This window comes from Xylaria bambusicola (assembly GCF_022495145.1).
Source record: "Xylaria bambusicola strain CBS 139988 unplaced genomic scaffold F5B22scaffold_4, whole genome shotgun sequence".
Classification (NCBI taxonomy): Eukaryota; Fungi; Ascomycota; class Sordariomycetes; order Xylariales; family Xylariaceae; genus Xylaria; species Xylaria bambusicola.
Genome location: NW_025953557.1, coordinates 26,581 through 43,010, shown reverse-complemented (window position 1 = coordinate 43,010; position 16,430 = coordinate 26,581). Strand labels below are relative to the sequence as shown.

Below are 16,430 nucleotides of genomic sequence, written 5' to 3'. Positions count from 1 at the left end.
TAGTGCATTTGCCAGTACCGTGTAGATGGGCAAAGATGCGAGACAAACAGGATTCTCTAAGAAGCTGGTAAAACTGTCCTAATGATTGCGGCGGCTTCTCAGAAACTAGGATTCCCTTGAGTTGAAAAATACCAAGGTACTGTGCACCTATTTCCTGTTATTTCTATCCTGTCCGTTCAACGCGTGTATTAGACGCCATGAATCCGCTCGAGGCTTCATCCCGGCGCGGGTATGTAGGGACTTGCAGGCATCAGACCTGTTGGACTGGGTTACCTTTGGACACGCCACGATCGTATGACGCACTAAAATCTGTGAGAAAATGGACGTGCTTCTGCAAATTAGAGTGTCTGGTTCCCTCTACGTAAGCTTGGAACTGCTGAAACATCTCTATTTCCGTCTGGCCCATTGGTGAGAACGCGAGGGAGAAAAAACCACCAAAATTGCAGTACTATACGTGGCGTCTAAAACGAAAAGGTACAACCCGATCTAGCGTCTTGTAGTGTCTTGTCGTCGTCTGACAACAATGTTCCAGAAGACAGAAGCCTGCAAAGACTTACTAGGATCGTACTGGTGACTATGGGTCTCCCGTTAGGTGATTGATGCCGGCGAGAATGTCCGAGCGCGGGAAAGGGAGCATCACGCATGTGTCTCTATCGGGCCTTTCACGCATGGCTGAAATATACACGTGCTTCTAGCAGCGACAGAATTCTATCTTGATTCGACATATTCCTCAGGCGTCATGCACTGTCAACTGGTAAATGGTCCATGTGCGAGCAACACTGGCGAGGGTTACTACTTGCTACACATATTGACCGTCCAAGTCTAGTCAGCATGTAAGTGATTGTTGGGCATCCTGATGGAAAACAGAAAACACTTGTTAGCCGCATTGACGATCGCCTTTGGTTTCGCATATACCGCCAGTATGGTGAGCTATGCACGCTGACGTTAGTATGAGGAGAGCTAACAATTGAGTTGGTTGCAGTAATATCATAACAGACATCGACGATTATATAGAGCTGTCAATAAGTTCCCACTTATACGTGGAAACTTCTGGCGATAGTAGGCCAATGTATGTGTACTATGATAACAACATCTTGAATTATACATGCTCAAAAGACGATTGATTAACAACCCTATGGAGCCCCAAGCGGTTGTCGATCCGGGGGATACGATAGATGTTATTATCAATATGACCAACATAGCTAACTAATAAGTACACTATGTCTTACCTGTAGTGTCGGCAAACTATGCGAATTCACAGATCCAATTACATACGTCCTCGCCCCCCTTGATTCTCTTTTCACCTGGACAGGCGTGAGACATAGCAACAGTTTTGAGGGTAAATCGCTCCCAAAGACTAGAGCTAATCATACGCCTCCATATATAGCACGTCTCAGACATCTCACACTAAAACAGCGCATGGTTTACTATGTGTATGTCTCACAAGCTTTGGTCTGCTAGGCTATAATATAGCCTAAACGGGGTATACCCGACTTTCAAGACCTTCAATTCCCTAACATCTGTGGCCTTGTGCTCCTCTGGCCACTATATTCACTAGAATAACGCGTAAATCCAGTGAAGCTGAGTGAATCTATGATATATGGTGTCCAGATTGGTGTGCCCTACCCATACACTGGTGCGAGACCTCAAGAATTACGTGCCGGCAACCTTAGCGGCGTACTTTTAGTCTCCATTACCATGCTACCTGGAGAATGATCTGGGGCCATATTTTCGGGCATAAAATATTCACCCGTTACTTGACACAGCATGCAAGTTCATACCCTCCCATGTATTCTACCCTTAACTGGGTTGAGAAAGATGGAGGGTATGGTAGCGGGATACACTAAACTATCGTTACTAACAAACACTAGGTAGTCTTCTAGAATCAGTTCAGCGTAGACCTGTTATATGAGCTCTTCGTTATGTTGATCAATCGTGCGAGGTTCTCGTCACGGTGAGGTGTCATCTTAAACGTATTCCCTCTTGTAAGCACTTACAATGTAATATCAATTCTCATAATTCTTCTTATATGTGTAGAAAATACTGCTCAAAGAAATATAGTTCATATGAGAAATTAGGGGTATATATCTCTTAACGAAATAGGGGCCCTGCATAGCGAGCAGGAGTTCCTATATACTCACATACTACAGGATACTCATGTATGTTTTGATAGCCACCAGCTGTGACAAATTTCTTCTAGTGACCACACATGCCTTCAAGTGGACTCGAAGTGTGGATGAAGGGGTGGTCGGAAACTCGCTTAGCATGCTGATCTCTCAGCGCTCAGACTACAAGTGATATATTCCCTTTCAGCCGCAATATTACGATACCTCGGGCGCTGTTGACACCTATCTGGCAAGGTGTCAGAAACAACTTACCAGAAGAATATGCTGAAGCCTTCTCACTGTATTACAACATCGACTATTTGTCGATTACAACATAATGTAGAATCACTATGGCCTGAGACAGACTCTGAAGTGCCAATCCCAGATACAAACTGACAGGATCAGCTTCGTACAGCTTGCTCGAAAACGGATTGGGAAGGAAACCATGCAATGAAGTTATCAATAGTGAGACTTGGTCTGCTTTCAAGCTCACAAATTCGAGCCTCAACGAGGATTTGTTCTCAAGACTCGTCTTAAATCTCAATGTACTACATCTGCTAAACGTGCTAGCCTAAATTTCCAAGCTATAACCTGGGACACTCTTCCCATCAAGGATGGACCGTCAATATTCACGACGAAGTAGGTTCAAAAAGACGTCGGCATAATAACTCAACATCTCTAGCAGGACTGGACACCTTGAGGATCAAACAAGTTTTAAACACCAAGTAGCAGACCTCTCAACCGCTGATAGTCGCTTTCTCCCTTAATAAGCTTGAATACCCAGTGACAGCCATTGTGAAATAGTAGTCAATCTACCGCCGAGTGTAGGCGAATATGTGCCCGAGTCTCAATTCCGCTCCTTGAAACAGAACTTCCAGCCGTGACCTAGCGGGCCTGTCTCCTTAAGGCATCCTAGACATGCTGTCGTCATTTTTTTTTTTTTTTGGGCATCCCCCCTCCAATATGTACTCCTCTCTCGAGGTTGGGCTAATTAACTTATGTTTATCATCTAAGTCTGAGTGGGAATGCTTTCTTACTCGGCTATAGCCTTTCAACTATCGTATTCTTTCAAGTATGTGACATGTTCCAAATATTTACTAATATCAACCGTTTATTTAACATATAAGCTGATCAAGGAGATATCTCTAATGCCAACCTAGCAGCTGACTGGGAATTGTGTTATTATGCATAATATCAAAAGTGCTCAATGTCTTTATACTTATTATTAATCTATTCTTTTACTAGTATTATTGAGTCTAAACCTTGTTAGGATAAAAGAAGAATTATAAGTATTATTGAAATGCCGTAAGGAGTCTTCCTCAAGCCAGAGAAGGAAATAACAACTAAGTCTTGTTCGATACAAGCCACTATGAACTTGACTACAACAAGCTGTTACACGTGCAACCTCTGTGCCGGCTGAACATGCAGTTCGCCTTGCACTTCGGCCGTACGAAGGACCATTGCAGGCTGTTCATAATCTTTCAAGACATGCAGGCAATATTGGAAAGTGTGGTTATACAGACGTCGCTTCTTGAAACAGACCCCAGGGACCTAGGCGGTCTGGGCTGGCAGACCAGTTGTATATAGAGTCAAGTCAAGCCACCAACAGCCAAGAAGGAGTTGGTTGGTCAAGGACTTATGCAACCTTAGTTATTCATTGTAATCTGAATTGCCTAGATTCCAAGCCCAGTATTCCTGCCCTTGTTATACAAGCAGTGCGGACTTAAATATCCCTAGGTGACACTGGTACTCGGGATGATCAAATAGCTATAGCAGAGGGTGACTAACACATTGGCTCGAAAATCTAAATGCACTATGGTGTGTATAACCTCGATATCGTCGGCAGTGGACCTGAGACGGAGATCAGACACCACGGTTCGGATAGCAAGATATGATAAAACTTCGTAGATGTATCCTCTTTGCTCAAGCAATGCAACATTCCTTCCAAGCAAACATGGTATGTATTTGGTTATAAGGCAGAATTGTGATATTGTTCTTTATGCGTTTCAGAATCGGATGAAATGTGCTCTTGCATTCTACCTACACATAACTAACAAAGGAGTCCGATGCAGAAGCGGCAGACAACCTGCTCAAGAGCGGCAGAATATACCCATGCTAAAACAGAAACTGCCCGGCACTCATTCACATAGACTCGATATGGATGGAAGAAGGGGGTTATAATGCTATTTCTGCGCCCAAATCATTATCATGTGCACCATCAAGAGCAAAACCTAAGTTATGGTGAGCTAAGTCCCGCAAGAGCGCAGCATAGCATATGTCCACCATGAAACCAAGAGCAACATATAATGCCCTGGCGAAGCGGCTGAATCTTGAAACGAATACAACGTTAGGGTGCAGACACAGCTTGGACAGGAACATAATGAATCTGTCTTGGGCGAATGCCATGCTTGCCGTCAGAGCTTGCACCCAGAAAAATTACGCATGGTATGCTTCTGCGTCGCAAGTTGATCAAAACACTAGCTTGAGTAAACTGATACATGGTATACAAAATTCACGCTGTCACTTGGTAAGAGCACGATATGCTTATAGAGTCTGATTGTGACTGCTATGACCTTGAGGTACAACTAATGCTGAATGGAGCTCAGCTGGAGGGGTAATTATCTGGTCAAGCAGATAGTCTAAGAAGTGAGGTGGCCAAGTCGAATCTGTGGTGAGCACTGCTACTTACTCTGCAATACACAAGAGGACAGTCACATTGCTTAACATGGAGAAGTGGACAAGGAGTGAGAATGGAAATAGTGGTATTCGTCTAAATAATCAGTGATCCGTATGGCCCTACGGGGCCCTTGTGGAATGAAGCCTCATTCAATCCCGGAGCGATCACCTCTCTTGGCCACCCTGGGGGTATCGTCAATGCAAACATTAGAACTTTGCTCATAAACTCCAAACCTCATCGACCATTTCTTCATTCAGAACGCGCGGCTCATCATGACGCAATTTATTCCTTCTTGGGGACGGCAACTAAAAACATAGAATTAGTAGCGGGTCTACAAGACGGCTAGCGATGTATCCCAGTATCAGATAGAACTGCTCCATGCTGGAGCTAGTTCGACTAGGAGCTTACTGCCAAATTGAGAAAAGAGAAATTGAGAAGAGAAATCGGGGGTTACTCACGCTGCTCCTTGATTTGCTTCTCAAGAGCCTCGGGTTTGGTGGTAGAAGCCCAGCGGCCCTTGACCTTGCCGTCACGGCCAATGAGGAACTTCTCGAAGTTCCACTTGACACGCTTGATGCCGAGGACACCGGCCTGCTCATTCTTCAACCACTCCCAGACGGGCTCAGGCTTCTCGCCATTGACCTCGGTCTTGGCTAGGATGGGGAAGGTGACACCGTAGTTGATCTGGCAAAACTCCTGGATGTCATCGTTGCTGCCCTCCTGGCTAGCAAACTGGCTGGTGGGGAAGCCGAGAATGACGAAGTCTTCGGGGTGGGCAGCAGTGATGTCCTTGTACCTAATCCAAATGTTGTTAGAACGTGAGCAAAAGGAGAAGGGCGGTGTATTTGCAACTGGATATATGTATGCGCAGTTGGATAGCGTGCCACCAGGGTGCTCATCAGATTGGGTGATTGCGCAAAGGGAGATGGCCGACAAAAGGTGAGAAATGAGGCTAGCGCAACTTACAGTTTCTCGAGGCCAGCGAACTGGGGAGTGAAACCGCACTTGGAGGCAGTGTTGACAACGAGGACGACCTTGCCCTTGTATTCGGACAGAGGCTTGTCAGCGCCCTTCTCTGTTTGACAGAAGCGATGCAGTTAGCTGGCTGCTTGCGACTATCTGTCTCACGTCGACAGGAGACGGGGAGATGTTGGGGAGCTACTACGTACTGTCCTTGGTGGTGAAGTCCCAGAAAGTGGTGGCGGCGGCCATTGTGACTATGGATCTGGAGATTGCTGGAAAGGCGGTAGAGGCGGCAGAGGCGGCAGAGAGAGTAGAGAATGAAGAAGTTGGCTGGGATGCGGACGTTGCAGCTGGATTCTTATTATAGGTGGGGGTTGTGATGAGCGGTGGACGAGCGGTGGGAGCTCTGACTCTAGACTTCTTCAACAGAAGGTGATCTTTTTCCTCAATTACAAAAATAGTCAGCAGGGTCCCAATGGCGCTGATAGACAGAGGTACGCCGAGGGTACGGGCCGCCGGAGAGGTGTTGTGCAGGATATGCAGACGAGAGGTATGGGAAGGCGGCGCGCGCAGGCATGCGCCGAGGTACCGGCGAGGTACCCGGATGCACTAGCGTACTGTGTAGCACTGCTGCCCCTCAATGCGGTAAGTAGGGGAGGGCTCGGGGAGGTAGGTAGGGTAGCACCTCTCTAGGCTACGGAGGTAAGGGAGTGGACGATACGGGATGGCATTGGATGGGAATCGAAGTGGGCGGCATTAAAACGACGTGCTTCATACAGAGCGGTACAAGGGTAGTAATAGTAGTAGTAGTAGTAGCAGCAGCAGCAGCAGCAGTAGCAGTAGTATTACCAATGCCAGTGAGAGCCAACGAAGGCTGTGTAGAACTTCTTATCATCCAGCGACTCGAGACGCCGCCAGTCGAAATCAAGACCATCCGCCCTGATGGCCTCCCTGGGCTCTGCTGAACGTCGCCCCGGGGACGGTCCTGTCCTGATGGTGGGATGACAGGATGACCGATGACAAGAAACAGTAAAAAAGACGATAGCTTACCTAGGTACGAAGTAGGTATGCGAGCTTCATAGGCCTTGCCCCGCGGGAACCCACCTAGCAACCAAGAACAATTCCAAGCTAAGCTGCAAGCTGCACCTCTTGACAAATCACTGCAAGCTTTGTGTGGGAGCTTCGGAGGGTCGTTTTCTCGGTCTGTCAGTCCGCCAGATAGCTCAAGAACAGTGCAATTTTTATACTAGGCACCACCGAAGACCACGGCAGCTGTGAGATCCGAGACGAAACCACAACTGCATGTAAGTGCACCGTATATTACAGTAGAAAGCCTTACCTACAATTATGTTTTGAGGCCAAACGCTTACTACCTACCTACCTACCTACTCTGACCTACCTAGAGTTATGATGGCGAGAACGAAGCTCTGACATATCGGCAGATAGCAAGAGCAAATCTACCGGTCCCTACCTACCTAGGTATGTACATAGTAGGTAGATATTAGTAAGAAACTGCCGGTCCCAGCGGCTAGAGGCAGCTTAACATCCCCTCGAGCACTGATCTACCTACCGTATTACCTACCTAGATACCTACCTAGGGACTAAGGGTTATGGGTCTCACCCGGGCACTTACTCGTAGCTACGTATGCACTCTTGTTTTAAAGTATGGATCGATCTGCTGGATGCCGATATGAGATTAATGGAGAAATGAGTCAGCAGTGTATAGCTTGATTAGATTACATATAGATCGATACTGCGTATATTCAACACCGAGGCTACAGTAATCCCATTGACGCTGCACGTACGTCGTACGTCGTAAGTCCGTATAAGTTGACTTGAGAATGTACTTAAGTATCTAGGTATATGTATGCCAACAGGCACGCTACTAGAGGCGTGATTGACGCGACCACATCCCTGCTGGGCGTGAAGAACTTGGGTCTGCTTTTGGTCTGTTGGAGGAAAGGAAATGTATAGTACCTAGGTACCTAGTCCTAGAACTAGCCCTAGCCCTAGTTAAAAGAAAATGACAAGGTATCAATATCGATGCTGTAGGTTTTGGACGTGGACGGCTTTCTCGGACAGTAACACCGAAGCTAGACTACAGAATACTCCGTATATGCCACATACTTATATGTACAATATATACTTGGTATAGAATGTCGACTGGAGAAGAAGCACTCATGAGACTCATAATGTTAGAAGTTGATAATGCAATGCATGGCAATGCGTAAGTAGGTACATATGTACTTAAGGTATTTGATTAGTGTAGGTACTAGGTATCTAGCAGTTGGCTACGAACAGCTGCGTACCTAGGTACATAATAATATCTGGTGGCTAGTGGCTAACCCTGGATTATGTTCCTGCATACGCACCCACAATTAATGTTGAAGAACTTGCATCATTCCTACCATAGGCTCGGAGGCAGATTACTTACGAAGTACCGTAGTACTCTAGAGGTATAATCTCAGTAAATGCGGGTACTAGCCAATCCTTAGCTGGGCAGTGACACCTTCAGGATGTTGGCTGCAAGTAGGTAAGTACGTTGCATGTTGGCGGGCTTGCCATCTTCTCGAAGTTGACATTACAGTAAGTAGCGACAGTAGGAGGGACCTACTCAGGTACTTCCCAATGCCAGGCATCAAAATTGTCCGAACATTCTACACGATCAGAGAACAAAACAGAATGAATGAAACGAAGTTATTAAGCTCAGCTCAAGTACACTCACTACTTAAGTACCTATGTAGGTAGGTACCTAAGTAAGACAATGTGCTAAGCACCGCTACGAGCCCGCCCAATCGCTTGGCTGATTGGCTAGGCCAAGGGTCGCCATTGGCTCTATTGCCGTTGCTTCGGCGCACGGGTTGTGCAACTACACCTGGTAACATCGATCCATTCACTCATTTCAACACTCCATATTGCTGCTCTCACTGGTACTGCTTCCTTCATTGTCGGCTGGATTGTGTATTCCTTATTATCCCCATCCGATCGGCCATGTCAATGAGGCGATGGACAGTCGCATACCCCGACCGCGACATATCGTGATCATAGGTACGCTCCCAGCCGAGGCTCCAACCGCTAGGTTGTAAGGCTGGCCTTTTACTTACGTCGCCCGCTTGAGTGACTCGTGCCGCTCATTTGCCTTTCTGTCGAACCGAGCTGACCAGATCCCACACGCAGGGGGAGGTATAATCGGTACCACCACGGCTTACTACCTAACGCGCCACCCGTCCTTCAACCCCCTGATTCACCACATCACTCTCCTCGAGGCTACCTCCATCGCCGCTGGCGCCTCGGGGAAAGCTGGAGGGCTTATCGGGCTTTGGGCGTATCCCATGTGCATAGTCCCTCTCTCGTACCGTTTGCATGCCGAGCTGGCAGCTGAGCACGGCGGCCCCGCTAGATGGGGATACCGGCGACTTGAATGCGTTCAGATCGCTGCTACCGTGAAGGGCAAAAATTCAAGATCAAGGGCGAAGTCCAAGGCGAGGAAATCCACCTCGAGCAAAGCAAAGCGAGCAAACCAACAGGAAAATACGCCAAGTATTCAGCAGGTGCAACTAGAACATGTTATACCACAGCCCTACCAAGGCGCTCCGGCGCTTTCATCTGGCACCGAACAATTGCAGCGGATTTCGGATCTATCGCAAGCGACCGAGGGGAAAGACTGGCAAAAGTTGCCTAAGCAAGACCAAGCCGCGACAACGTTGTTGCGCCAATCGGTGCTTCCTGCAGACCTCACTTGGATCGATAGCGAGCTCGTAGAAGAATATGCTGAAATGGGATTAGAGGGATATACCGAGACAGCGCAGGTACATCCGCACCAGTTTACGACATCCATGGCAGATTTAGCACATGCTGCCGGCGTAGATATCCGGCTGAATGCGAAGGTGACCAAGATAGGGTTAAGTCGTGGTAGTGTGAAATTTGTCGAGTATGTTGATCGAGTGACAGGACTGCCACGCACGATGCCTGGCGTGACAGATGTCGTGGTTGCAGCAGGTCCGTGGTGTAGTAGCTTGCTACCACAGACGAAAGTAGAGGGCTTGCGCGCCCACAGTGTTGTTTTCGAGGCGGATGTGACGCCGTATGCAGTATTCACAAACATATCGCTACCAGCGAATTGGATCCCACCGCACCGGCAGCGCCGAGTGCACAATGGCCACGTAGACCCGGAGATGTATGCACGACCAGGCGAAGTTTATGCCTGCGGAGAATGTGATCCTACCGTCCCGCTTCCCGAGACGGCCGATTTGGTCGATGTCGACGCGGCGCAGTGTGATGACATGGTTGCCTACATCGGCACCGTAAGCACAACCCTCAAAGCAGCACCCGTCACTGCCAAACAAGCTTGCTACATGCCTCGACACATGCGCCCTGGACAGGAGAGTACTCCTCTCGTGGGTGGTACAGCCGTCGAGGGACTATGGGTTGCGGCAGGTCATACATGTTGGGGTATCCAGAATGGGCCTGCGACAGGGAAGCTGATGAGCGAGTTCATCTTCGAGGGTGCCGCGAAAAGCGCAGATGTCGCTGAGCTAGACCCCAGGCAATTTGGTATATAATCTTCGCTTCATCATAGAAGCCCACAGCTTAGCGCATGATATAAACATCCGTATAATAAAACATAATAAGAATCGTTCTCACAATAGTCAATCCCGATCGCAACGCCAACACAAGAACGAGTATGTTTAAGATACAGTCGTCTATCTAAGGGAAGGTATATCATAAGAGTAATATCATTCTTCCTTTTCTTTGGTTGCAGCTTACTGGCAGAGAGGCATTCATTTCCGTCACGCCTCTTTAGGGAATAAATGGATGTTGAACGCCTCGGGGCCTAGAATGGTAGCTCTAATCTAATCCCGTTGCATTTGTGTAGTGACTTGGTATCAAACAAATCTGTAGTCCTTCTCTCCAGCGTAGACGGAGTCACGCCAGATAGCCAGTCTTCACAATTGCGACGACGGCCGTTCTATTCCTATGCGCCTCAATAGTCACTAACAATATAACATTTCCCTTCTTTTACTCCGCATTTTCTCTCTTCCCCGAATTCCACAGGATGTATATTACTTCAATTAGAGAATATCTACAGGTAACTAATAAGCGCTGCACTGTTGGGTTTCTTGCTCCTAGCTACTACCTAGTATCTGGCAACAAATCAAGCCACGTCCTGGATGCTTGGGGGGCACCGAGGTAAGATATCGGTATTTAAGCACGGTTGATGACAACCGATGAGGAGGGAAGAGTATGTTTGTCCTTGCACGACCACAGAGGAAGTGAGCTTTACGTGATATGTATCAAGTATCTAGATATAAGAGGAATTCTCTAGGCTATCCGGCACTCTCTTACGGTCTCCTTTAGTATAAGATTAAGCAATATTCTAGGATGCTATGCTCAATACTGTTCCATAGCCTAGCAAAGCATAAAATCATGTGACTTGATTTACGCAGGAAAGATGCAGGTTATATGTATCATTTCCTAGTATCGATTTGGAAGGAGGGTGAATACATCAAACCATGCAGCAAATAAGGGCTTAGGCGCACCCTCTCGCCGAAACACAAGAGTAATATAAACATAAAATATTATATAAGAACGTCAAGAATTAGCACAGCTCATTGCACGCCGGTCTCCCCTCAGTTAATGCAATGCCGAGAAGCGAGTGGTAAGGAGAGCCGCATCCCTTCGACCCCAGATTTCCACCCCGCATTTTCCCCGAGCCGAGCGAATCCGGTCTTCACGGTTGTTATATGATGTGCATATAACCGGACCGAATGCGGTGTATAGGTAGGTAGGTGGGAAGCAGAAGACCGCAAATGCAAGCAGGGTCCGCCGCGAAGCCAATCGCATCACCCAAGTGGCAGAACTCACAGCGACTTCTCGACCTCCATGACGTCTCGGATTCCCTCAGCTACGGCTGCGACCTTGGCCTCGTCCAGGCGCTTGAGAGGTCGACGCGGGTACCCGCCGTAGCCGAAATAGCTTTGGATCGCCTGCTTCGTGCCTGCAATGGCTGGTTTGGTAAGGAACCAGTCGCCCCGAGAGAGGATCTTCTGCAGTTTGATGGCCTCTTCTATTTTGCCCTCGGCGTACAAGTTCCACACCTTGACGCAGACTTTGGGGAAAACATTGGCTCCGCCCGCGATGATGCCGCTTCCACCCGACGCTAGGGTCTGCACGGTGAAGTCACAGATGCCGCCAAAGGCCATGTAGCCGCTGCCTTCTGAAGACGGCGTCTTCGCGTCTAGGGCCAGGGCGACGCGAGTGAGCTTTCCTGTGCTGCCACATGTGAACTTGGTCCCGACGATGTTGGGGTGCTGGCCGAGTTTGATGATTAGATCTGAGTCCATGTCAACGCCTGCCACGGCGCCAGGGTAGTTGTATAGAACTATAGGGAGAGGGCTTGCGTCTGCTACAGCCGTGTAGTAGCCTTCAATCATTTCCTCGTCAACCTGCGCCTTGTAATAACTGGGTGGGAGAAGTAACACATAATCGCCGCCAGCCTCCGCAGCCATCTTGGACAATTCGACGGTCCCTCTTACACTGCTTTCGGTTGTTCCCACGATGATGGGCATGTTTGTGAAACCGGCGGCATCTAACGCTTCTCTTGTGGCACGGGTTATGGCCACCTTCTCCTCGCGGGTGCAGTGGACGGCCTCTCCGTTGGAGCCGAGAGTTACCAGACCAGCCAGACCATCTCGTGCAAGACGCTCAGCATGCTTCTTGATGGTTGGGATATCGAGATCCTCGGTAACTGGATCGAAGAAACTCATTGTTGGTGCGTAGATACCACAGGGCAAAGGTCGCCTTGTGGTCACATGCCCACTTATTACGCTACCGTTGACTGCAGCCATCGTCGTCTGAAACGTGTGTAGAATGAATGCGTATATATGTAGTATGTATAAGATGAGGAATTTGGTAACTGAATATGACTAAGTAGTTGAACGGGTCTTTTAGTAAACAATACGCTGGAAAAGCTGGATTGAGATATTGAGTAAGATAGACATGGACATGTAGGGCGAGAATTAGAAAGCAGTCTACATCTTTATAAACCAAAAGCCGACGAGAAGGTCTCCAACAAGAGTCGAATTCTGGTCAGCTAATAAATGTTGGACTCTTCCTCAACCCACTCTATCATGCCGCCAGTGGGTCATGAGCAGTGCGGAGACGCCACCTTACTCGCTCCAGCAGTTTGCTCGTGATGAATTGGGCCGAAAAAGCACTTGCACCTAGAATTTACTGGGCACCGAACTTCGCTGCTTGGGGAGTAAGCTAAGAGCAATAAGGTGCACGGGGATATTTCGAGTGACTGGCTACCGAAGGCGGTGGCTCGCTGAGGCGCTCAGTGTTCTGGTTCGGTATCCCACGAACGTTCCGCGATTCGAACACATCAGCTATCATCTTTAGCTCTTCAAAGCTGTGGTCAGCATTTAATCAAGAGCAACGTTTATCCGGATGTTGCCATGTGAGCGATCACCTCGTAACCTGCCAACCTTAGTGGCGGGTGGTGATGGAAATGCTGATACTATTGGCCTGGATGCCATTTCAATCTCTACGCAATGTTGACCGATCATTGCCAAGCCAGCAGTTCCCATCTCTACCGATGTTATGATTATCCATTCTTAGTGATTAAGGAATACTATTAGTAGCAGCAATGATCTGGACGTAGTAGTGACCCAAGTTTGGTTACACCGACGGTGTCACTATGATTGGATATACATCTGCGAACGAAAACTCGACGGTTGCATCACTGCAGATGTTCGTTCCCCTTATATACCTAAGCAAACTCACACAGTGCCTGCAGTTCTGAGGGTATTTGGTCAGCACTCATACTGAATGATATTTCAGGCATCGAGGCGTCTCTACATGGAGTTATTAATTTCCACCAGTCATATGCAGGTAAACGGCCCGGTCTGGACCTTGACGTGAGGCTGCTGCCCTTAGCTCATATCATAGCCAGGTAGCTGGAGTTGATGAAACATCTTGTGCGTGCCTCGGATAGCCTCGTCCTAAGCCGGCAGGACAATTATCTGTGGAGGTTTCAGGCCACTTCCATATTTTCTTATTGATGGTATTGACGACGAACGATGAAAAGAGAGTTCAAGTCATGGCGGGGTAGACAATTTGGAGGTCAACGCACCTTAGGTGGGGGCGGGGCCTGGCGCACCCCACCTTCCTCGATCGACCAAAAAGGTACCTGTCTCAGCGGCTTTTACCTCAGTTGCGCTAGATGTTACCTGGATTGTCATGTTCGCGAGTCTTTGCTTAGATATAGATATAAGCAGTCTTCATACGAGGCCTCTAGGTTTATGTATCTATGTATGTATTGCTAAGGAGACCTGCTGGCCTAGACCAAGTACCTATCTACTATTGCTCTACCGCCGACGAGAAGCCTCAAGATCGAACACATTGCCAGCAACAGATATTACCAGGTATCAGACCCGCGTTGGGTTATACACATAGTTTTAATGTGCCTTGATACCAATGCGCGACACGTCTTTATGGTGGGTACGCTTAGTAACGAGATCGAACAGATGTTCGAAGCTTCTTCTAATTCATGGAGACACGATTCTCCGCACTATAGCACGGCGATAACGTAGAATAGTAGTCCACCATGTGCAACACTTATATGTAGACAGCCCCCCCCTCCTTACCCGCTTGCTGCTAGAAACTAGGTAGAGAACTGGTAGTCCGGCACACCTCCAACTATCCCCCCAATTATTCCGTTGGCTAATGAGTGGACCAGGCTCGCCAGGGTAGCTTTCGGAATTAGTTATGGGAAGACCACCTGCTAATAATAGTTGAAGACGCAACTGTGTGTTCAGACAAGTTACTGCAGCGTGGCTTTGACGTGAGCAGTGAATTATACAGTCAGGACCAAATAATAATAGCTTATTCATGATGGCTGACCCTCTGAATGTGCTGATGGTGAGATCAATCACAATGGTAATTATTGGGCTTATTTTCAGCAGTTGACACACGACATAGGTCGGTACCGGCGAGTACACCACGGGTTTCGTAGGTGGCGGAGCTTCAGGCTCTGATAAGAAGGTTGGTGTTGTTGGTTTGACTCTGTTCGACCTCCGGCGAAGAGGAAAAGTTGGCAAACTGAGCATGGCTGGTACCAATGGAACCAAATTCCCTGCTATAAGTCAGTGTGCCTCGCGACCCAAAAAGCTGTCGTGCTGTATTGGTTGTGACTGATAATGCTCTACTCGAAGGACAGCACCTAGAAACGAATATTTCCAAAGTCTACAATGGCCTTGACACTTCCTTTGATTCTTACCCAGCAAACGACGCCAAAGATTCAGATGCGTATAAGGCTGCTATAGATGCTTTGAAACCAGGCGACGCCATCACAATCTTCACGCCAGACACAACTCACTATCCTATCGCCTTGTATGCCATTGAGCGCAAAATTCATGTGATGATTACCAAGCCAGCAGTCAAGACTCTAGAACATCACCAATCGCTCATAGAAGCAGCTAAGAAAAACGGAGTTTACGTCTACATCGAGCACCACAAGCGATTCGACCCTGCCTACGCCGATGCCAAGTACAAGGCCCAGAAACTGGGCGACTTCAACTACTTCTACAGCTACATGTCCCAGCCGAAGTCTCAGCTCCAGACATTCAAGGCTTGGGCTGGGATCGATTCGGATATCTCATACTACCTGAACAGTCATCACATAGATATCTGTGATTCAATGGTATCCCAACAAGGTTTTGTCCCCGTGAAGGTGTCCGGATCGGCTGCCAAGGGCATCGCAACGACCCTGGGTTGTGTTGACGCCACCGAGGACACCATTACCGTAATGGTAACATGGCAAAAGAAAGATAACCCGAGCAAGATTGCGACTGGTGTATACACAGCCTCTTGGACGGCGCCGCAGAAGGCTGGCGTGCATTCCAACCAATACTTCCACTATATGGCAGCTGAAGGAGAAGTCCGTATTAACCAAGCGAAGCGCGGGTACGACGTCGCGGATGACTCGGCTGGACAACTAATGTGGTATAATCCATTTTATATGAAATAGTAAGTAACTCTTATTCTTGTTTTCTGATTGCGCTCTCCTCCATGATCGGAACTGTTGGGCTTGATGGAACTACATTTTCGGGGGATTTTCTTGCTTTCATATATTCTGGTTGATACGCTGATAGCTAATCATTATATCACAGTGCTCCCGATGAGGAGGGCAACTTTAATGGGCAAGGTGGATACGGATACGTGTCGTTTGAGAAATTCGTCGATGGCTGCCGAGCTGTCAACAGCGGTTCTCTCAAACCTGCTGATTTGGATGCACGGGGCTTGCCAACTCTGGCTAATACAATCGCAACCACCGCCATCCTCGAGGCAGGTAGAAGGAGTATAGATGAAAATAGAGAGATTAAGATTGAAATCACAGGTGGAGTCTGGAGGCTAGCCTAGACCACGAGATGGGCAACCGATATGGTACATAATGATGACAGGCAGTGGGTTTCTTCTGTTAATGAAGCAATCGTTCCTTTCTTCAGCCTATATGTTTGAAAATTCACGAAATATGCATAGTTTTGAATCAAAGTGGGATAACATGTTCCGAAAGATGTTGTAGGTAATCTGGGTATTTTTCTGATCCCATGGTGAGGTGTAAGAGATGATATCTATGGAAGTGCTCTAACTACCTAGAGAGTACCTCAGATCCGCTGAGAACG

At 47.9% G+C, this 16,430-nt stretch overlaps 5 protein-coding genes across 5 annotated transcripts; 2 read left to right on the top strand and 3 right to left on the bottom strand.

Annotated features, from left to right (window-relative positions):
• Positions 1–261: 261 nt before the first annotated feature.
• On the bottom strand, positions 262–1,408 carry F5B22DRAFT_589351 (uncharacterized protein). The gene is made up of 2 exons (XM_047973738.1): positions 533–1,408; positions 262–474 (listed from the first exon to the last, which is right to left on the bottom strand). Exon 1 carries the CDS (start codon positions 1,198–1,200, stop codon positions 988–990), a length of 213 nt encoding a protein of 70 aa, XP_047834670.1. The 5' UTR covers positions 1,201–1,408; the 3' UTR covers positions 262–474; positions 533–987.
• A 3,656-nt stretch (positions 1,409–5,064) lies between these two features.
• Positions 5,065–5,994, bottom strand: F5B22DRAFT_642326 (peroxiredoxin HYR1; the record flags this gene model as incomplete). Its single annotated transcript, XM_047978107.1, has 4 exons — positions 5,065–5,087; positions 5,241–5,578; positions 5,749–5,857; positions 5,952–5,994. The coding sequence occupies 4 exons, from the start codon at positions 5,992–5,994 to the stop codon at positions 5,065–5,067; spliced, it is 513 nt and encodes a 170-aa protein (XP_047834669.1).
• Positions 5,995–8,266: 2,272 nt separating this feature from the next.
• On the top strand, positions 8,267–10,509 carry F5B22DRAFT_589341 (FAD dependent oxidoreductase). The gene is made up of 2 exons (XM_047973737.1): positions 8,267–8,793; positions 8,923–10,509. Exons 1-2 carry the CDS (start codon positions 8,751–8,753, stop codon positions 10,305–10,307), a joined length of 1,428 nt encoding a protein of 475 aa, XP_047834668.1. The 5' UTR covers positions 8,267–8,750; the 3' UTR covers positions 10,308–10,509.
• Positions 10,510–11,272: 763 nt separating this feature from the next.
• Positions 11,273–12,881, bottom strand: F5B22DRAFT_332760 (L-threo-3-deoxy-hexulosonate aldolase). Its single transcript, XM_047970820.1, has one exon. The coding sequence runs from the start codon at positions 12,591–12,593 to the stop codon at positions 11,607–11,609; it is 987 nt and encodes a 328-aa protein (XP_047834667.1). The 5' UTR covers positions 12,594–12,881; the 3' UTR covers positions 11,273–11,606.
• Positions 12,882–14,264: 1,383 nt separating this feature from the next.
• F5B22DRAFT_332733 (uncharacterized protein) lies at positions 14,265–16,349 on the top strand. The gene is made up of 4 exons (XM_047970819.1): positions 14,265–14,667; positions 14,728–14,890; positions 14,961–15,774; positions 15,918–16,349. Exons 1-4 carry the CDS (start codon positions 14,638–14,640, stop codon positions 16,165–16,167), a joined length of 1,257 nt encoding a protein of 418 aa, XP_047834666.1. The 5' UTR covers positions 14,265–14,637; the 3' UTR covers positions 16,168–16,349.
• The last annotated feature ends 81 nt before the right edge of the window (positions 16,350–16,430 follow it).